Source organism: Canis lupus, chromosome 6, assembly GCF_003254725.2.
Source record: "Canis lupus dingo isolate Sandy chromosome 6, ASM325472v2, whole genome shotgun sequence".
Lineage (NCBI taxonomy): Eukaryota > Metazoa > Chordata > Mammalia > Carnivora > Canidae > Canis > Canis lupus.
Window position 1 is genome coordinate 76,923,305 of NC_064248.1, and position 21,474 is coordinate 76,944,778.

At 57.6% G+C, this 21,474-nt stretch overlaps 1 protein-coding gene across 1 annotated transcript in view; it reads left to right on the top strand.

The window, feature by feature from the left end:
- The window catches only part of WLS (Wnt ligand secretion mediator), a 93,168-nt gene extending 72,829 nt beyond the window's left edge, over positions 1-20,339 (top strand). Inside the window, exons 7-12 of the mRNA XM_025418022.3 lie at positions 829-926; positions 1,179-1,242; positions 2,846-2,989; positions 4,219-4,302; positions 10,760-10,913; positions 19,435-20,339. Of these exons, the coding sequence (XP_025273807.1) occupies positions 829-926; positions 1,179-1,242; positions 2,846-2,989; positions 4,219-4,302; positions 10,760-10,913; positions 19,435-19,544 (654 nt within the window). The 3' untranslated portion in view covers positions 19,545-20,339. The remainder of the gene's footprint in view (positions 1-828; positions 927-1,178; positions 1,243-2,845; positions 2,990-4,218; positions 4,303-10,759; positions 10,914-19,434) is intronic.
- Positions 20,340-21,474: the final 1,135 nt, after the last annotated feature.

A 21,474-nucleotide genomic window follows, 5' to 3' on the forward strand; every position in this document is an offset into this window, starting at 1 on the left:
ATAAAATAAATTTAAAAAATTAAAAATTAAAAATATTAAATAAATAAATAAATAGATAGATGAAAGAAAGAGAGAGAGAGAGAAAGAAAGAGAGAGAAAGAAAGAAAGAAAGAAAGAAAGAAAGAAAGAAAGAAAGAGAGAAAGAAAAGAAAGAAAGAGAATGAATTTAGTTCTGGGGATGCCTGGGTGGCTCCAGGGTGGAGCTCCTGCTTTTGGCCCAGGGCGTGACCCCCGTGTCCCGGGATCGAGTCCCACATTTGGGCTCCCTCCATGGAGTCTGCTCCTCCCTCTGCCTCTGTCTCTGCCTCTCTCTGTCTCTCATGAATAAATAAATAAAATCTTAAAAAAAAAAAAAAAAGAATTTAGTTCTGGGGCGCCTGGGTGGCTCAGTGGTTAAGCATCTGCCTTTGGCTCAGGTCATGATCCCAGGGTTGTGGGGTCAAGCCTATGTCGGGCTCCCTACCCGGTGGGGAGCCTGGTCATTCGGCCTCTCCCCTCAACCCCCCCTCACTCACGCTTGCATGCACACTCTCTCTCAAATAAATAAATAAAATCTTTAAAGAAAAACAAAAAATTTAATTGTGAATGCGTGATCTTGCACAGAGCTTGGGCTGCTAAGGGTGCAAGGCCCTTTGTGTCCGGGGCATCCTGTGCTCGCCCTGTGGATGGGCCGAGACATCCTCCGTCCTTTGGAACGGGGGTTTTGGACTTGCTCTTGGCCGTGTGCTTGGTATCGAGCAGGTGGTCCGCAGGGGCTGTGGGAGGGCCTGACGGACCCAGAACGGCTTTGCTGTCTCTTCCCTCATTTTCCATGTTGCTTTGCCTCAGGATCAGCATGAGCGGAATCACATAGCCGGGTACTGGAAGCAGGTGGGACCCATTGCCGTCGGCTCTTTCTGCCTCTTCATATTTGACATGTGTGAGAGGTGAGCAGGTGCCGGGGGCCTGGGCTCAGTGTGCACCCCGGGTCCACCGCGGCTCAGGGAGGAGCATCCTAAAGGCGGGAGGCTGGCGGGAGCCTGTGGGGTCCAGGCATCGGCCCCGCTGCTCCTGAGCCTCAGGCTCGGTACGGCCGAGCTTAGACACGGGCCAGCCGGGCGGAGGCGCCGAGGGGGTGGACGGGGCGGCTCCCCTTTGCCCGTGGGCTAATGCTCCTTCCCATCTCGTTCTCTTCGCAGGGGGGTACAGCTCACGAACCCCTTCTACAGCATCTGGACGACAGATGTTGGAACGGAGCTGGCCGTATCCTTCCGTGACGGCTGCGGGGCTTCCTTCTGCCGCAGCTCTGATCCTCACCCAGTGATAATGGCACAGTTAGGGCCAATGATAAGAACGAATGCTCGCTCTTAAGCCGGGCCAGAGCAGGCGAGGTGCGGAGGGCGCGGCGTGTCCCCGGGCAGGGCGGCGGCTGCTGGCCGTGCTGGCCTCGCGGTGACCTGCTGGCCGCCTGTTGGCCGCACGCTCGGGCGTGCCTGGCGGAGCCCCCGGGCCCTGTGGGCCGCCCGTTTCCGAGGTCGGGCGCGAGGAGACTCCTTCCAGCGGCCTCGCGTGCTCCTGGCCGAGCGCGGGGGTGAGGCCGGGGCGCGGTGGGGCTGGCGGGGCCCTGTGCGGGCCGACGCCACGCCGCCTGTCCCCCGGGAGGCTGGATCCGATGTTCTGTGTCCCTGAGCGAGGTGCCCGTGCTTGGGGCGGGCGGCCACAGTCCTGGTCCCGGGCGGTCCCTCGCCGCGGGCCGTGCGCCTGTCGGGCCGTGCAGCCTGTGCGGGCGCCGCGGTGTCGCAGGCCCGGGGGAGCAGGAGCAGGAGCAGGCCGATGCGTCACGGCCCCACCTGACGACAAGTCCGTCCAGCCCCCGCCCCCCCCCCCCCCCCCCCCGCGACTGGGGTGGCCCCGCGCAGGGAGGACTTCCCACGTGTTGTCCTCCGGCCTGTCCCTCGCGCAGAAGCTGTGACGTCCCGGGAGGCAAATAAAGTCCTCCCGGAGCCGTAGGCGACGTGCCCTTCCTTCGGGCCCAGCCGGCGTGAGGGGAGGAGCCGCGGCCCGCAGGCCACCTAGTGAGCCGCACCCTGAGCTCACGCTCGCTCGTGATTTGGACTAGGCGGCTCGCGGTGGGCGACCGCGGAAAGGACTTGGGTCGGGCTCCGCGTGCCCTAGGTCTGCGTGGTCCTCGCGTGGAGCTCTCTAGGCGGCTCCTGCCCCCACCCCCGGGCCCCGCTCTCCGTTCGGGCCACGGGCTTCCCTGGTGCTGACCGAGAAGGGCAAGCCCAGCCCCACCCCGGCCCAGCGTCCCCTGCTGCTCCCCCCCCGGTGTCCCCTCCTGATGCCGTGGCGGCTCTGGGGCCTTATAAACGTCCAAGGGGGAGCCCAGCGGTCCTCAAGCACGACCATGCTCGGTTTCCTTGCCCTTGGAAGGCCCTGGAACCTGGGCCGTGCGCTGACCCGTCTGCTGACTTGGAGGCAGCGTCGGTCCTATGTGAGCCGCCACTGGCATCCAACACGCAGGGGTCTGGCGCTTCCCCAACGCGCGTACAGGTCTCCTGGGGATCTTGCTGAGAGGTGGGTGCTGACTCGGGCGGCTTGGGGTGGGCCCTGGGTCTGCATTTCTCATAAGGGGGCTCCCCCTTCCCTCCGCTTCTTCCTGGCCTCAGAGAGCGACGTGGAGCGTCCCCTCTGTTGTGCTTCAGTGTCCGGAAGGCCCTGCCTCTGGCGCTGGAAGGCCGGGTGCTAGTGTTGGTCCCCCCAAAAGTTGCCGAACCGTTGGGAGTCGAAGGGCGCCGCAGCCCGCGGAGCCGAGAGGCGCGTGTGCCGACAGTGAGCCTGCACTTTCCTTCACTGGACGCCTCAGATGGCCTTCATCATCGTGGCCGGCATCTGCCTGTGCCTCTACTTCCTGTTTCTGTGCTTCATGGTGTTCCAGGTGTTCCGCAACATCAGTGGGAAGCAGTCCAGCCTGCCTGCCATGAGCAAAGTCCGGCGGCTGCACTACGAGGTGAGCAAACACCCAGGCTGAGCGGGAGGGTGACCCAGTATCCCCGCTGGTGTCGACGCACAGCACGCACCTGCACCGGGCGGTCCGCACCCTGCGTCGGCTGCACACGAGAGGCGCTCCCGTCCCGTAGGACGACCTCTGGGCCAAGTAAGAGGCCAGCCCGACCCTGGGAGGCCGCAGGCTGGCTCCTGTGGATGTTTTCTGAGGTTTACAGTCTCTCCGTCCTCAGAAGGGGGGAGCCTGCTGGACGGGTTCTGCAGCTTTGGGGTGGAATGTGGCTGATACCAGAAGGGAAGCTGGGGAGGGAAGGGTCAGGGCCTGGCCCAGGGAGGCTTTAGGCAAGGTTCCCTTGCTGAGAATCCGCCTGGAGCCCGGGCTGCAGCCCAGGTGATCTGATTTTCAGACTCTTAAGAGGCCACATTTCCCCTAAAATATCCAGCAGGTGATCAGATAAAATCCAGTAATCTCCTTTTTTTAGATTATGTGCCTCATGCAAGGGAAAGTGCTCAACATCCTCCGACCTCTAATGCAGGCAACACGGTCTTAATTTTTCAAGGATCCCTTGGACTCACGCCTAAGTGGCTGTCCTTGGAGACATGGGCCTAATTCCTCTCGTGAAAAGACACAGAAACTGCAGAACCCTGGGGTTTTTTATGTGCGGTGGATCTGCAGCTGTGAGCCCTGAATAAGACGTGTCTCTCCCTGCAACACAGGTTGCCTTAAATCCTGCTCTCGGGAAACCCTGGGCGCCTGCTGAAGCTTTGCTGTCTCCAGAGCTGGAGTGACACACGAGAAAACTCAACCAGATCCACTTCATGTTGATTAATATGCACATTTCTTTTTGTTCACTGGAGCAGAATTTTATTACAACCGCAGAAAACTTGGATTTGGTGACTTTGAACCCTTGCAGAGAAGCATAACCAGCTTAGCAGGGAAATTAGCAGCCTCACGACGTGCCGTGAATGTAATTTCCCAGGCTCTGATATCAGTGTTCTGTGGGAGATAAGAGCCCGAGAAATACTTGGCCGGTGAAGGTTTCAGCCGCCCTCACCTCTGCAGGGGAGATGTCGACTACGTGGAGCTATTTTACTAGTCGCTCTGAGGGGTTTTGTTTTATGGATTCTTTAAAATTAGATTTTTTTTTTTTTTTAGATTTTCATATCAAGAAAAGGACCCGTGCTGGGGCTAGCCAAGAGAGTGTCGACTAACCTCTGTCTCCTTCCCAACAGGGGCTGATTTTCAGGTTCAAGTTCCTCATGCTGATCACCTTGGCCTGTGCTGCTATGACCGTCATCTTCTTCATCGTTAGTCAGGTGAGTGGACCCTGCAGGGTCGGGGTGGGATGTCCCTGGAGGTGTGCCTCGGCTCTGCATAGAAGATTCCAGAAGGCCGCTGAGGGCGCTCCAAGGCCCCGGCCTGTGTGCTCCTTGGAGGAGCAGGAAGTCGCTGCGTAAATGAAAAGCCTGCAGCCGGATCGCAGGGCACTTACCTGGTTTACTGAAGAAAACACACTTTTCAGGCCCCAAAGAAGAACCCTAACAAGCGTATTAGCTTGACTTGATCCTCATCCCGCCTTCACGGAGATCCTTTTACAGCCCGTCGGCCATTCTCGGTAATAATTCTATTTCCACTGAAGTAGGATTCAGAGGTCCCCTTGCTGGGATCTTCCCTTTCCGCTGGTGATTGCCCAAACTCAGGATTTGGCTTCTCCTTGAAAACCTTAATAGTGGTAATAATTTAAAAACGTCGGTGACTGGTTTTTAGGAAGCGGAAAGCCCCGCGTAGATCTGACATCCGGCCTGTCGTTCACTTGAGCTTCACAAAAATCCTGCGGGTTCAGCAGGGCGGTAGGGGCGGTTACCCCATTGCTAGGATACGAGATCTAATGGCCTGAGAGGCATTTCCTGTTTCTGCTGTTTCCCAGCTGGGGGGTTGGGGGCGAACACCTGGCTTAGCGGCCTGAGGTTTGCTCTTCTGCCGCGTGGCGTGGACGTGATAATGGCACCGCTGCACGAGGCGGGCGGGCGTGAGGGCCCCAGGAAGCGAGGCCTGCAGAGCGATTGCTGCAGGGCGTGAGGCACACCGGGAGCAAGGGTGAGAACACCGAGGAGGTCGGGGACCAGAACCCGGTACCTCGGACTGTCCTGCGCCAGCTGTCCTCCCCTCCTCCTGGTGGAGGCCCAGCACGGGGCTGTCTCCCGTGGAGCTCATCTCCTCCTAGGGGAGGGGCTCCCGTGCGCCTCTTGTACGGCAGACGCCTCGGGCCTGCAGTACTTTGGGCTTCAAAGATACGAGCGGTTGTACGTGTCACAGACGTCACGGGCCTGTGTTGTGGTTGACACGGAAGCGTCGTGACTTCTGTTGGAGACAGAATCCCAGGTGGTGCCGGCGGGGGTACCAGCAGCAGTTGTCTTCTCCGTTTGTAATTGAACGAAACACAACTTGAGTTCGAGGCTGGTGAAGGTGAAGCTACAGCTCTCCCCACCCGGCTCACGGACCCCGTGAATGTGACACCGGCCGCCCGAGGGCGCCCCCGAGCCATGCAAGTGTCGGGGTTGGAGGCTGCAACGAGTGTGGGGAAAAAGGAACCCTAATCATCGTGTCTTCGTGGGTTCCGCTCCCGCGTCTGCCGGGACCTCACCGGGGCTGTGCTCGCATCAGACCCTTCCTAGAGCCCTGGCGCTGCCGCCCGCCCTGCAGTGCGGCAGAGACCCCGGGTCTGAGTGAGCGCTGCTCGCCCGGCTGAGGCTCAAGCGAGGGCGGCTGAGGCCTGACGTGTCCTGGGGCTGATCCTCCTGCGGCCAGCGTGTCCGGCCCTCCGATGCTTGGGAGAGCGCGGTGGTGCCAACAGGGCCGGGTGGGGCGTGGGGGACCGCAGGGCGCCGGGCTCGGCTCAGGACCGAGAGGTGACCCCAAGGCGCGTTCTCAGGGGGGCGGGAACAAAGGGCACTTTGGGTCCCAGCACACGTGTCCGTCCCCTGAGCCAAAGCCGCGCTCTGCAGCCCCGCGGCACCCCCGCCCCCCGACGGTGGCCGAGGAGGCCGCGCGTGCCCGACGTAGCCGTGCTCGTGTTAAGTAACTGGTGCACCATTTGGAAGCGGGGGACGCCAGTTCTTCCAAGGAGCAGAGTCGTGGCTTTTCTTTGGAGGAAAAGATTAATATCGCTTTGCCCCAGTATTTTCCAACAGGGCTCCAGCCCGTGGCTGGCTTTTTATATCCGCCGTGACAGTCGGCCCGAAGTGGATTTCAGCTCCAAGGGGGTAGCAGCGAGCTCTTTCGGATTCCATTAGGTCCTCACATTCCTCCTGCTGGGCTATTTTTTTTTAAGGTTTATTTATAGATATCTAAGACGTTTTCAGGCATAACTCTCGATGTCCCAGGTACTGTACTAATATAGTCATCAGAGGGTTTATTTTTTTAATGTCATTTTGGAATGTCTCAGCAATGAGCTCACCTGAAAGAAAACCCATTGGGTAACTTTTTGAAATAGATCCCAGCCTTAGGTAAAAGGGATGTATTAAAACTCCCATTATACTCGCGGGCTTGCTGAGAGAGCTTGCATTTAAGCCCCATGAAATATAATGCGAGGGGATCTCGCCAGGATATTGAAGCTCCGAGGCCGGGAATGAAGGACCCGCAGGAAGCTGTGGGATGCGGCGACCTTGAGGCTTTGTAGCTGGTCCTGAGGGGCAGTGCTTTAATGCCTGGCATTTTAATGGCCTCAGTCGTAGCAGCCAGGGGATGGCACATCACAGTCTGGTATTTTAGCCCCTTCCGTCTGGAAAAGAGGCGTTCCGCGTGGAGGTGGCGGGCGGTAGGGGACGGAAGTGCGGTGCAGGGGAGAAGGTCGCCCACCTTCGCCAAGGGGACCCCCAGGTGCCTGACGTCCGGGTCAAGCCTCAGGCAGCAAACTCCCGGCGAGCCTGCCCAGCTCTTCTGTGTGGGATCGCTGCCTTCCGTTACTCACAGAGGAAATGTTTCCAGTAAGGCAGCCTGTGTCTGGGATTCGGAAATCTTGTTGTTAAGTGGAATGTTGGTTGTCAAGACTACTGGGTGCAAAGGGATTTGACCTGCACTTGGCTCCAGGGGTATAATTGGGCGGTTTCACACAAAAGTAAATTGTTCGAATGTTAAATCAGGAAAAGCAGGGACTTTTAGAAATAAGACTTCTGCAGAGGGAAGAGGATTTTCTTTTTTTTTTTTTTTCTTTTTTTTTCTTTTTTTTGCCTGGTTGGGCTGATTTTTTTTTTTTTTTACCCCTCCGGGAGTTAAAATGGGGGGACTGTCCCCTCGCCGCCACCTTGGCATTAATAAGATCTCGAATTTCCAAGGCCTGCTCCGTTGAGGCCGCGTACTGTGGTTCGTGGTGGTGGGAACAGGCTGTGAGCTCAGGGGGTCCCAGGCGGGACGACCGAGGGGGGGTGGACACCCACTGACGGGCCGACGCTGTGCGTACGGCTCCTTCTCCCACGCGGAGCCCTCTGCCCTCAGGAGATAGTGCACTTGGAGGTTACTGAGTAAATAGTGCGGGCAGTCCTGCAGCTCGGTGCTCCCCGAGGTGCCCGTGTCGCCCGTGGGGCGTGAATCCGCCAGTGCCTGGAGCCCTCGGAGCGCCGGTGTGCGCCCCGCGGTGTGAGCCTCTCGATCCCGTGGCCCCTCCGGGAAGCCGTGGCTTACGTGTACGTCCAGTTTTGAGCACCACCCGTTCCTACGTCTAGGATCTCTAGGGCGCATATGCTACTGGATTATATATGGATTTCGGTGTGCAAATCTGTGTGTGTCCGTGTGTGTGTGAATATGGACACGCTGGACGATAAGGGGCATTGTGGTCAATTGAGTCAACCTTGGAAGGACGTTTGGGCTCCGCGGTAGCTGCGTCATATGCCAACGTAACAGACTCCCCCCGCTGAAGACAACGTCCCTACTCTTACGCTGCGTAACGGTTAACAATACCTTGTCTTGGAGTCAGAGCCGCGACTTTCCGACGGAGCAACCTTGGGAAGGACAACGTGCCTCACCGCGGCGTAGTTTTCCCACGTGTTGAGTGGGACCGTCCGTGTGAAATCCCTACTGTAGTGCTTGACACATCAGCGTTGAATAAATGTCAACTATCATCCCCCTTTTTATTATGTTAAAAAGTCTTAGTTTTGCGGATATCTGTGTTTGCAATATTTAAGTGAAATAACACGTACTGCCCATTGGCTTACTTTATTTTTTTTTTTATTTTTTTTATTTATTTATTTTTTAATTTATTTATGATAGTCACAGAGAGAGAGAGAGGCAGAGACACAGGCAGAGGGAGAAGCAGGCTCCATGCACCGGGAGCCCGACGTGGGATTCGATCCCGGGTCTCCAGGATCGCGCCCTGGGCCAAAGGCAGGCGCCAAACCGCTGTGCCACCCAGGGATCCCTTGGCTTACTTTAAAGGACAATTCTCATTATTTACCGGGGAATACAGTATCTTCACTTTGCCATCAGATACTTCCTCAGAGTCCCTGTCTCTGTCCCTTTCTACTGCCGTGCACCTGCCCTGGCGTTCCCGCCCAGCCTGTACTTTTGTCCATGTTCATCCAGCGAACATCCGTCTGTCGCGTACCACGGTGACCAGGTGGACAGGTGGACATTCCCTTGGGCTGGTTATGCCAGTCCCAGTAAGGATCCATTTCAGGAAAATTCAGTACTGAGTATTCCCACTTTATGTCATGGGAAGTAGGGTCTCTTGCAGGAGAGAGACCTATTGGGGGCCTACTGCCTTCACAGGGAAGACGAAAATTAACCTGGAGCCACCCAGCCTCCCCCGCGTCACCTACAGAACAGGTCCCCTTGTTCTGAAAGCGGGTACGTGTATTTCCAGAAATTATCTGAAGACTTCCTCTCCTCCTCCATTATATGCATTAAAAATCATTTTATTTTATTTTATTTTTTTATTTTTTAAAGATTTTATTTATTTACTCATGAGAGATACAGAGAGAGACAGAGGCAGAGACCCAGGCAGAGGGAGAAGCAGGCTCCACGCAGGGAGCCCGACGTGGGACTCGATCCCGGGTCTCCAGGATCACGCCCTGGGCTGAAGTCAGGCTCTAAACTGCTGAGCCACCCGGGGATCCCTAAAAATCATTTTAAGCATGCCCTAACTACTGTAGTTTTTTTTTTTTTTACAAAGTTAGGCTATTCTGTTAAGAAAAGTGACACTTGGCGACCTTTCTAAGAAGTTAGTTCTAAGTAGCTTGAACGTTCACACATGGTTCCAAAACCAGTGATGGTCATAAAATTCTTCTTCTTCAAAAAAAAAATATTCCCGAGCACATTATATCAAATAAACTATGTTTGAAAATAAGGGTTTGCGATAGTGGTTTGTGCATCACAAAAATGAAAAGTTAATGCGTCACCAGGGCCCAACTAAAACGGGTTAGTCTGCAGTTTGTTGACCTAATTAACTGACGCTCCAGGTCTTTCAGAAGGAAATACCTGTGCTTCCAGCCGGCTTCCACCTGGGGCCCCAGGGGGTCGTGGGCTGCGGAGGAGGTGTCAGGAGGATCCAGACTCATGAAAGCCACCTGCCCGCTGAGTCATTAGCATCTAGATACAGCTCGTGGCCCTTACGTCCTCCACCGTCCTCCACCGTCCTCCGTCTCCCGCCGTAGCTCCTACAGGGGCTCCTGGAGACGCTTACATAGCCCAGCTCATGTTCTCACAGGGGAATTTGGCCATCGATGGTGCCCTGTGGTTGGCACGGGTGGTCGGAGCCGTTCCACTCATCTCAGCTGGCACAGACTGTTAGTTGCCGGTGCTTGGCGTGGTCCACAGGCCGTCAGCCCTGCCAACCATGCTCGGGTCATGAACGTAGACAAAAGCAGCCTCACCGCGGTCTTGGAGAACTGTGAAGCGTACGAAAGCCTCGCGATTACCCTCGTCAGCGACATCCGTATGGACGTAGCCTTATGAAGGGTTCACCGAGTGTCAGGAGATTTCTAGAAGCATTTTTACCCGATTCCCCTGCAAGTTTCTGTTTTGTACTGAAGGAGACCGCAGTTCGGGTCTTGGTCTTCCTGCGTTAAGCAGAGAATGAGTGGTGGAGTCTGCCTCCGAGTCCAGGGCCGTGACTCTCCGCTTCCCGACTTCCCCGCGAGGGAGGACTGCTCACCCGGAGGCGTCTCTTGCTTGTCTCGCCGGCCTGGCCCCACCGAGCCAGTGCGACGCGCCAGGCGCCGAGGGTGGGGCAGCGCACGAGTCAGGGGTGGTCTCTGCCCGCAGGGACGCTGCGTCTAGCTGGGAGGCGGCGGCAGGGTTACGGCTGTGGGTCAGCGGGAGATGCAAGCACAGTTTCTGTAGGTTGGGGTGACCTTGTGCTGTTATTTAAGAGAGAGATGCTCCCTGGGTGGTTCTGATGTGCACACAGCTCGACGGCCACTGGCTTGTACCTGGCACAGGAAGCCCTCAGAGAACCTAATTCATACTAGTGTGATTTAGATGAAAAAAGGAGTCGTAGCGGCACCTGGGTGGCTCAGTTGGCTAAGCCTCTGCCCTCCGCCCAGGTCATGACCTCGGGGTCCCTCGGGGTCAGCGTCAAGCCCAACTGGAGGCGTCTGCTTTTCTCTCTCCCTTGGCCCCTCCCCTAAATAAACAAGTAAGCAATCTTAAAAAAAGGAGTCCTACACGGCCCTGTCCTCGTCCCGTATGGAGAAGGCGGCTGGTTTCTGTGTCGGTTGGTTCCAGTCTCGCTGTTGTCTCCTCTTGGTTCCAGCTGAATGTTGTCTCCTTTCTCCGTAGGTGACCGAAGGCCACTGGAAGTGGGGCGGCGTCACGGTCCAGGTGAACAGTGCCTTCTTCACAGGCATCTATGGGATGTGGAACCTGTACGTCTTTGCTTTGATGTTCCTGTACGCGCCGTCCCATAAGAACTACGGGGAGGACCAGTCCAATGGTGAGTCCGGTCTCGTCAGCACAGCTTCGTTCAGGATACGTAGGCTCAGCCCCTGCGGGGTTCACCCGGCAAAGGCTCTGGGGTCCCCAGTCAGGCTCCCTCCAGGTGTCCGTGAGCACCCCCGGGGACTGGGGAGCCACGAGACGAAAGCCACCGCAAGGCAGATACTTCTTTAAGTCGTCGTCGTCTCTCTCTCTCTCTCTTTTTTTTTTAATTTTTAAACATTGAGAAGATTGCATTCTAGTCTGAAATACGTGCCCGTTTTATTTTAAAGCTTAAGTTTTCTTTCCTCAGTTTCTTGAACAAAATCGACTCTCAGAGATTAAGCCACGTTTATTCTTCTGGTTTGAAAAGCGTGATCTTAAGATACCAGGTGGCCTGGGACCGGGTCCTGAGACTTGAAGACTGAGCCAGCTTCGTGTTTCTCCTGCTCATTCTTGACGCGCCTCGGGCCCATGGCTAGTGCCCTGCCCGTGGCCTTCTCCTCCTGCGGGGCTACTGATGCCTCCAGGGGCCTCGGGGGACTTGGCCGGCCTGGTTATTTTGTAGATGGGGACCTGCGGTCCGGAGAAGGGAAGCGCGGACCTGGGGCTTCTCCACCAGCCGTGGCAGAGGGAAAGGGCTGTCACTGCCTAGGGTGTGCCCTGGATTTGGAATTGGTGGCCCAGGAAACGACAGTCGGAGAGCTCGACTCAGCCCTTTTCCTTTGACTGCTCAGCCCTGCGCTGTCTGGCTCCACCCCTGCTTTACCCGAGCCGTGTCCTTGCTGTTCTGAACGAGTGGATTCCTATCCTGGGTCCACTTGGGCCCTGATAAAACCCTCCTCATCTCCTGGGCTCACTCAGAATGCTTCCTCTTTCTTGAAACCTCTTCCTGATCGCCCTCGTTGGAGTCCAGCCGACTGTATTCAATCGAATGTTGTTGCCGTAGGATATTGATACGTCTGAGTAGTCAAACGACTTAGAGTCGTTGGGTTTTTAATCAGCATTAATGAGGTTTTTCCTGCAAGACATCTTGATGCCTTTAGTACTTTAATTTGCACCATAGGCCTTTTTTAAATGGGTGGGACGGACAGCTTTTCCCCAAATCACTAAATCATTTGGCCCTATGCTCCTTTTTCCAGGCAGTGTTTTGTTTTAGGTTTATTGGGGTTTTTGGGTTTTTTTTGTTTTTTGGAAATCGTGTCCTAAGGAACAGTCCTGGGGAAACACGATTATACCCTTCAGATGACCCCGTAAGTGTCGTAGATGAGCTTCCTGTCTCGTCGGCTCCGCTGCAGAGCTAACTCCTGAGCAAGGACGGGTCCTTGAGGGCGCCCAGGAAGTGTTGATTGAGTTGAGGCATTAGAAGTAAGAGTTCGGGCTCAGTTTTCAGATTTCACAGATGGGCCGGTGGTGTTGAGAGTTGAGGTTAACGCGAGGGGTGACGGGTGTGGGAGGTAGAGGGCCCGTTGCTGAGGGTTGGGGCCGCGCCAGCCCTCAGCCACCCTCCACGTTCCGCCCGCGCCCGCCGCTGCGTCGGAGGGTCCTTCCGGCTGCTTGGCCGCCACCCTGAGCATGGAAGTGGGGGCACGTAGCCTCTCAAGGTGGGCCTCCTGGCGCCGGCAGGAAGGGATGCCGGGCTTGTGACCAGGAGTCGCGGTTTCGTGTCGCGGTCCTGTCGGAGCCGCATGTTCCTGAGAGCATCCAGCAGGACCCAGGGCAATGCCGCGTGAAGCCGTCGCCGGGCTTCCCGGGAGGTTGGGGTGGCCCTGCTGCCGGGAACAGTCCGCGGACCCGGACTACGTAAACTCCCCGGTGGCTTCCGCTCGTGACGTCGGCGCACCTGGCCTCTGCCGCTCGACCCCTGCACCGCGTCTCCCAGCCGTGCTGTCCTGGAGCCTTCGGGGCCGCGCGAGTCTATAGCTGTGTTTCTCCTCATGGCCAAAGTGCAGGAGAGGACCTCGCCGGGAAGTGGCAGCCGGGCTGACCGTGTCGCGGCTCAGGGGTTTCCAGCCGCTGGGGAGGACCTGCCCGTCCTGCCCTTCTAGGCCATGGGGGCCGGTGCCGCCCGCCCTGCCCAGGCTGCCTGACCGCTTGCCGCCCGCTGGGCCAGTCGCCCGGGTTGCAGGCCAGGTGTCGGCCCCCCCGAGGAGGATGCCCTATGCTGCACCATGGCCACCCCCTGGCTTGAAGCCCTGCGGTTGACAGTAGCACCGGGTCTGTTCCCCGTAGGTGTTTCTTTCGTTGTGCTTTGTTTTTTTGTGTGTTGTTTTTTTTGTTTTGTTTTGTTTTTTGTTTTCTTTTGTTGTCGTCGTTGTCCTTGAAGGCAGCTCGACCTGAAATTTCACAGAAAGCTCAAAAGCTGGTTCTCACCAGCAGGTCCCATCCCTCCCCCAGACCCCCCGCCAGAACTATGCATGCCTGTTTGGTCTTGGATCTGCCGCTGTGACTGGGAGGTGCCCCTGGTACTTAGGGCCAAGCAGGTAGACCCCTTGGGACCCTGTCCCGGTCACGAACACACGTCACCCACCTTAGCAGCCGTGCGATGGTGACACGATCAGCTGTGACGGCGCAGCCGCCCCGCAGCCCCCGAAGCTCGTTTGCCATCCCCGTGCCACGTGGGCTCTCCGATCCCGCTCCCCTCCTGCCCTCCTTCACTTTTCGTCTCCTCGACTGGCGCCAGCCACCCAAGGCCTCCCAGGAGTTACGGAGCATTTGCCAGGATTTTGAAGCTCCTTGGAAAGAGCTAGTTTGAAATATTACATGGAAACCTAGAAAATGAACTCCTCGGGGGATACGCTGTATTCTTTAAATTCTCTGGGTCTCTGGATGACATCCCTTCCCCTCCCCCAGCCGCCCATGCTCCTTTTCCTTTCTCATGGAAAGTTTTTATTTTTGAGTTGGCTTGGGCTCCCCGGCTCCCCTGCTTTTAAGGTCCAGAGCCAAGAAGTCCGGTCTCTTGCTGTGGAGGATGAATCCCAGGTGTGTGGTTTCTTGCCTTTTTGAGGAGGGTCCTGGGCGGACCTCTGGAAAAAGCTCGTCTCCAGGGACTTGGCAGGTGGTTTTTGATGCAGCCAAAGGGGACGAGGAAATAGAACATTGAGGGGGTCGTTGTGTTTGGATGTGGAGAGAGATGCCAGGAGGGGGCACGAGGGGCAGGGGGTAGGACGGAAACGAAAGCAGCAGAGACTCCGGCGTCTCCCTTTTGGTCAAGGAACAGACTGAGAGAAACACAGCAGATGGCAGGTTCTAGAAAGGGTTGTTTTCCCAAAGGCGTTTTTTTTTTGTTTTTGTTTTAATTTTCCCTTGTACGTCTGTGCCTCTTCTATTGTGTGGATCAGACAGTGACCCTTAGGAATGAGCCACCGAGTACCTGGGCCCGGCGTCAGGCTGGGTGAGACGGGGTGGAACGAAGCCCGAGGGAGGGACGAGGCACCTCTGCGGCGGCTGCTGGGTGCTCCCAGGCTGTGGGGCTCCAGGTTCCGTCTTGCTGGTACCATTGTGGCCACGTCAGTTATTTCACACCATATGCATGTGTGTTTATGGACGCGTGTATTTATTTTTTTATTTATTATTTTTTAAAGATTTTACTTATTTACTCATGAGAGACAGAGAGAGAGGCAGAGACACAGGCAGAGGGAGAAGCAGGGTCCCTGCAGGGAGCCCGAGGCAGGACTCGATCCCGGGACCCCGGGGTCAGGCCCTGGGCCGACGGCAGACGCTCAAGCACTGAGCCGCCAGGGGCTCTAAATAGGATCGTGTCCTGTGCGTGTGTATGGACGTTTGTGCACAGACACGAACCAACACACGCAGACATTTGATTTAGCAAAGATCGCTTCGGCCTCTTTCTTTTAAGGACCGTTCACATCTTCTGCCCTGTTCCTCCTGCCATTTCCTTCAAGTCGTTCTTTTCAGCGTCGCCGTAAGCAGTCTGTGGAGCACCTGGGTGCGCGCCGGGCAGACGCTGGGCAGACGCCAGGGAGGCCGGCGTTGACCTTAGGGCCGAGCGACTGCAGGTCTCCCCGGGCTCCGCCTCGATGCGCCGCACACACAACACTGCCCAAGCCCCCGACCACCGAATCGTGGGGAAAAAACGTCGGAGCTGCTTCTGAAGTGGGACATTTGTTAATAACAGGCTCTCATCGCCGTGCCTTCGTCCGTAGAGTTCTGGTCAGAAGGTTGTAGAAAAAAAACCTGAGCCACCCACGGAATTCCTGACTGGATGACGATGACAAAGGGACCAGGAGACACCCATTGCCGGCCGGTCCCGTTCTGTTTCTATCGAGCGGGCTTTTCCCCGGGCATGTTGGGGACCCGGCCCCGTGGTGCCCGCGAGCGCGATGCCCGTGGTGGGAGCCCGGACCCGAGGTGGCCCCCGCTGGAGCCGCTTCCCGGTGAAGGTGCGAGCAGGCGGCCCAGTCCCTGCTGCGGCCCCGTGGGTGGCGGCCGCCTCGTCGTCTGGGGCACGTCCCGCCTCCCGAGCGTGTCCGATGGCCGGGCTCCGTCCAGCACCGCAGCCCGTGGAGCTGAGACCGCGAAGCGTGGGCATGTCCTCATGGCTCCAAAGGCTCGAGGCCCCAGACCGAGTGCGTCCGGCTTCCCTCCGTGCCGTCATGCGGCCTCACTGCTGGTACCTCAGCGCCCCTTCTCATGAAGATGCAGGCCAGGCCGGACGAGGGCCGCCCCGTGACCTCATGGGACGTCCTGACCTCCTGCAAGGCCGCATCTCCCAACAGTCACGTCCGAGGGTCCCCAACTAGGACTTGAACAGCTACATTCGGCAAGGCTAGGGTTCGGCCCATAACATTAGGATTTCCAAAACTTGTAGGTTTGGTTGTGCCCACCCTATTGCAGGTGCCAGGGACCCGGTTCCTGGAGGTCCTCTGGGGGCCGGGGACAGTGGCTCACCCCTCCCGGAATAATCCACCTCAGTGGCCGAAGGCGACCGAGGGGTGGCTGGCTGCGGCCGCTGCGCCCGTCCCTGCAGGGCTGGAGCTCGCCGTGTGCGTGCAGCCGGGAGGATCTGGACCAGCCCGTACCTGGACAGTCGTGCTGGGGGTTTTAATGAGCACTTACTACCTATCAGATTACTGTACTGGCTATTTATGTTCTTTGAAAAAAAAATTTTTTTTAAAGATTTTATTTATTTATTCATGAGAGACACAGACACAGAGAGAGGCAGAGACCCAGGCAGAGGGAGAAGCAGGCTCCATGCACGGAGCCCAACGTGGGACTCGATCCGGGACTCCAGGGTCATGCCCTGGGCTGAAGGCGGCGCTAAACCGCTGAGCCACCCAGGGATCCCCTGAAAAAAATTTTTTTACAGATTTTTTAACACCCACTGTCCACTGTATTTTTCACATCCCAAATGTAGGAAGGCCGTAACCTCAGGGTAAACCATAATCCTTTACGTGGAGACCATCTAGCTTTACAAACACCACCCGCTCCTCGTTTTTCTCATCGTGCCGTGAACCGGGCTGGACCTTATTAGTTACTGTTTGAGCTTAGCTTTGAGGGTGAGTAGGGGTTTGGTTGGTACGAGACTAGAGGAAATTCCGCAGGGAAGAACGGGGTCGGGAGTGTTACAGGAAGGACGTAAGCTCTGGGGGTAGACACAGGTGGTCTGGAATCCGGCTCCAGCAGGTCCTGAAGAGCCGGGACCTCGGGGCGTGAGAGCTCCCGGGCTTCCAGATGGAGGCAGTGGGGTGTCCGCCCGCTTTGGGAGCCCCATGATGGCCGGAGGCTGCAGGTCTCCCAGACCCCTGGGACAGCCGAGGCAGTTCTCCTCCCTTCTCCTACGGTAGCCACAGACGCGCAAGGGACGGCCGTCGAGATGCAGCCGCGGCAGGGAGCTGCGGTCACTGCTGCCTCCCTGTGGGGCCCTGGAGCGTTCCGCGTCTCCAGGAGGCGTTTAGCCGCAGGTGCAGGCAGGTAGCCGCGTGCCTGCGGACGCCAGGTCGTAAATACGGACCCAGCGATGGTCCTTAGTGATGGAATCGGATGCCAGAGGTTAGCCTCCTTCCACAACAACTGCACAGAAACAGGCCGACGGGAGCCGACACCAGAACCAGGGACGGAGACTTCTGCAAACTGAAGGATTCTTTTCTTCACCTTTCTCAGTTGTCTTCCCGTTTATTCTCCCCTCTTCCCAAAATAAGAAACATACCACATTTTTCGAAAAGGTGTTTTATTTTGTTTTTAGGAAAGGTTTTAAGCCCTTCTGTGCACTGAGTAGCAGGATCCAAGAGGGAGGGAGGGAGAACAGCAGGTGGAGCGAGACCTTGGCAGAGGTAGGGGTTGATGGGATTTGGAAGAAACGGAGGGTCCCCGCTCCTGCCATATTCCCATGTTCTCCCCCTAAAGGGGGAAGAGTTGGCCTTCAGGGCACAATAAAACCACAATTTGGCCGCTTGGGCCTCCTTGGCCTGGGTCCTCAAACGGGATCCCATTAGAGAAGCTGATTGCTAAGCCTCCGCGTCTTCCCGTCTTCTAAAGAGACACACGGCACGCAGAGCCCCGGGAGCCCGCCCGCGGGGCAGACGCCGAGTCCCAGCTCTCGGGACCGTCGGGGAGCCCATACGGCGCGCCCTGGATTCTCTTCCATCAGATACAAAAGCAGAGCTAATATGCTGGGCAGTTTATCCAGACCCCTGCGTGTGTTTATGGCCACGACCCGCTGCACGTGGACTCCTGCGTTGCCGGCAGAACCCACTGGACCTTGGAAACCAGGAGGTTTAGAGTCCACATGGCCTCAGGGCTTGGGAGCCCGGCTCCCGAGCCTGGCGGTGCAAGTCTGAATCCCTCATCCCAGTGCACCAAGCCGGCCCTTGGTGGGGCCAGTGCCTCCGTTTTTTTCGTGAATAGAGTGGAAATGACGACAGCGTTCCTGTCGAAGTACTGGTACGAGGATTGAGCGCATTAGGGTCTGCAGAGTGTTTAGAACAGGGTCGGCACGCGGCAGACACGGATGCGGGGGCTCATGAAAACAAGCTGAAGTCATTTTGGCCCAAGGGAGCTGTAGGATCCTACACATTTTGTAGGACATGCTGAGGAGAGTCAACACTTTAAGCCTGAAGAATTAGCGTCTTGGGTTCGAAGCCTGAGTAGAATTCCATTCTAGTGTCTGGTTTTGAGTCTTTGGTGAAAGGGATTCTTCGGGTAAACACTCGGCGGTGCTAGTGGGTCCACGGGGGTGGTCAGGCTTCTCTTTGGAACTGTGATGACTTACACAGACATGCAGATGCTGACGGCGGCTTTGGGGTTTCCAGGGCTCACCCAGATCCAGAACCGGCTTCGCCTGAGAAACTTGAGGCCCAGGCACGGTGCTAGGCCCGGGAGTGGGCTAGAAGCTGCCGCAGCGAGAAGGCAGGCTGGGGCCCTGCCTGTTGTGTACGTAGTGGGTCAGCGTGGCCCTCGCACCCCGCTGGTGTGCGCCCTGGCCATGCCGGAGGCCGGGCTGCCGCCTCCCGTTGCCTGCTCTGCCCCCCAGCCCGTGGATTGGACCTAGTGCACAGGGCCCCAGATCCTATCAGCAGTCCTGCAAGAGCCGAGGACCTCGCTGCGGAAAGTAGGGAGGCCTGGGTAGAGCGCTGCCCGCTAGCGTTCAGTAGGACCACCTCGGCTGCGCCGCTGCTGGCCACGGGGTCTGCAGGGGAACCCTGGTGGCGCATGGCACGTGTGAAGGGCACCGGCCCTGCAGCTTGCGGGACCAGTGTCCGGGTGATGCCCGGGGGTCTGAGCCCGTGCGATGCACTGACGCCCACCATCGGTGACATTAGTTGCAGGCGTAGGGCCAAAGCTCTCTTCCGACTTTCCATCCCAATTGAAAATAGCACTTATTTCCTTAATCCTGTGCTTTGAACTAGGAAAAACCTTAGTCCCAGAAAATAGGTGTCCACAGTTTAGATATAAAACTACAAATGCAAACTGTAATAATACGTGAAACCGTGTAATATAATAAAAATACCTAATGTAAATACGAACAGAACGTGAACGTCGCAGACCCCGCCCTGACCTGGCACTCTCCAGCGTCGCTCCCTGTCTGCAAATTTGCAAGTGCACGTGCGCCCCACACACGCTGTCGGAGGACGGCGGCCTCTTGGTTTTCCATTTCCCCTCTGCCAGTTGTGCATTTCTTTGATCTCCTGTGGTGCCCCCCCCCCCCGCCGCCCCGGGCCATGTCCTCACTGCCCTCCCTGTTTCCTCTTGCGTGTGGCCCTGGGGGGGGGGGCCAGACACCACCCCCAGGAAAGCACCGGGAGCCGCGTGGTCCCAGGTAAGCCCTCCTCACGTGCTCCTGGTGACCGCGGGGACGGAGCGTGGTGCAGGCGCATGGTCGCTGGGGTCTCCTCTCCGGGGGACGGGAAGGCTCCAGAAGCCCCGCGGGGTGCGAGTCCGAGGGTGGATGTGGCCCGAGGGTGGATGTGGCCCGCGTCGGCGCCCCGCTGGCGTCTGAGGCCGGGAGGGGGGAGAGGGCCGGTCCCGGGCCGCCGGCACAGAGGCGAGTCCCGTGCCCGTCTAACGCCAGCACCCTGTTCCAGGTGACCTGGGCGTCCACAGCGGGGAGGAAGTGCAGCTCACCACCACCATCACCCACGTGGACGGCCCCACCGAGATCTACAAGCTGACCCGCAAGGAGGCCCAGGAGTAGGAGCGCCAGCCAGTGGGGAGCGTGCCAGCGTGGGGCCGACGGCGCGCGGGGCTCCAGCCGTGGCTTCGTGGGCCGGTGGCCTAGACGCGTGTCCGCTGGCCTTCCGACTGCGGCTCCCGGAGGACGGTTCCTGCGGCCACTAGGGCGTGCGTGTGGGAACAGCCTCCGATGGGACACGCTCTCTGCTCGTCGTGAACTAGGGACGTAGGAGCATCCGTAGCAGGTGCTTAGGAAGCCTCTTGCGCGGGGTGCTCTCCTGGGGGATGGTTCGGGCCGGAGGGGTCTCTGTGGAGTGGGATATTGACTCTTTTTCCTGTTTTAGATTCTAGGATAGATTTTAACACCTTTGCAGGCCAGGGTAGGCTGGTGGCTTAGTCTTCTCAAACCTAGTCTGTGACCACTTGGGGTTTTTTTTTTTTTTTTTGTCTCATTTTTTTTTCTATTTATATCACCAGGTAGCCTATTGAGTTAATATTTAAGTTGTCAATAGATACGTGTCCCTGTTTTTTATGGCATAATATGAAATAACTGCGTTTCATGAGAAGGTCTGTTACACCAGGGGCATCTCGGCTTTGAAACCAAATCTGTGTTTCCAGTACTAACCAGTCTGTCGGATGTGGGTTTTGAAAAACTGTTTGCTAAACTACCCAAGTAGGATTCATTGTATTAAATGGCCTTTGGGTCTGAAAAGCTTTTTTACCTCTTGCTTAAAATGTGTTTTCTTTGGATAAGATGCTTCCCACAGCCTCCCAACGTGTAGATCCCACCATTTGAATAAACCTGTCTGTATATGCACGTCTGTATGCGCACACGTCGTCCTCCGGCCCAGCCGCACGCGGGCCCGCCGAGGCTTTGCCCTGCTCACTCTGGGGTGGGGGGGGGGGTGGAAATGGGGTCATGGGAAACCAGAGTGTTTGGGGGCCGGTAGGTCTTTCTGGAAGCCGGGTAGTGTTTTCTGTGCCAGGTGCTTCATCTGCCTAGGCTGGCAGGGAGAGCTCACACGGGAGGCCTCAGGCGCCGGGAGGACGCGGGCAGCCCCCCCCCCCCCAAGCTCCCTTCCCCAGCAGCCCGTCCCTCACAGCGTGACCCTGGTGCAGCCTCCGGGCCGGGCTGTCCCCGCCTACTAACCAGTTCAGAAACTTGAACCGCTCTGCGGGGTTGCGGCCCAGTTAAAGGAGTTCGAGTGCTTGGAGATGTTCCTGAAGCTCGAGGCCACGTAAACGTGTCCTTCCGGGAGTCGAGAAACCATTTGGTGAGCGTTTCTCGCAGGCGCAGGCCCGGCCGTGTGCCATGCAAGGTACCCGCTCCGCAGCTCCGCCGCTCCTTGGCCCTGCTTTTGGCTAACGTCAGGCCAAGCCACGACGGAAGGAGACACGTTGGCTTTGGCTCTCGGCCGGGCCTTCCCCGGCCCGGTCAGCACGTGATGGCGCAGGAGCCCGTGCACTCAGCCTCTGCTTTGTGATCGGCCACTGTGGTGCCAGGGATGGAGCGCGGCCTCGCTTCACCGTCGGGGGCGGAGGGTGAGCCCGAAGCGTGACCGATCGCCCGTCCCGAGGGATGGACAGAGTTTCTCCTCAGGAGATAGGAGTTTACCAAGACCAGCGGGCAGAGGGGACGGCAGGACGGCAACCCTAGGGGACGTTACGGAGACTGGCTGGGGCTGGCCCCCGGGCCTGGCCACTCGGTACGCGGAGTCGACATCCGTGGGCCCCGTGGTGCCGTGAGCCACGACGAGGTGGGGTTTGGACGCCGTGGATGGGCTGTAGGGCCTCACCTAAGGCTCTGGGTGGAGAAGCCGAACGGCCACGGCGACCCCTGGAGCCTGGAGAAGCTGGATGAGCATCGCAGAGAGGTCAAGGCCGGAACCAGGGTGGCCGCGGAGGACGTGGAGAGGAAGGGATTACCTGGCGCTAAGACAGACATGAACGGG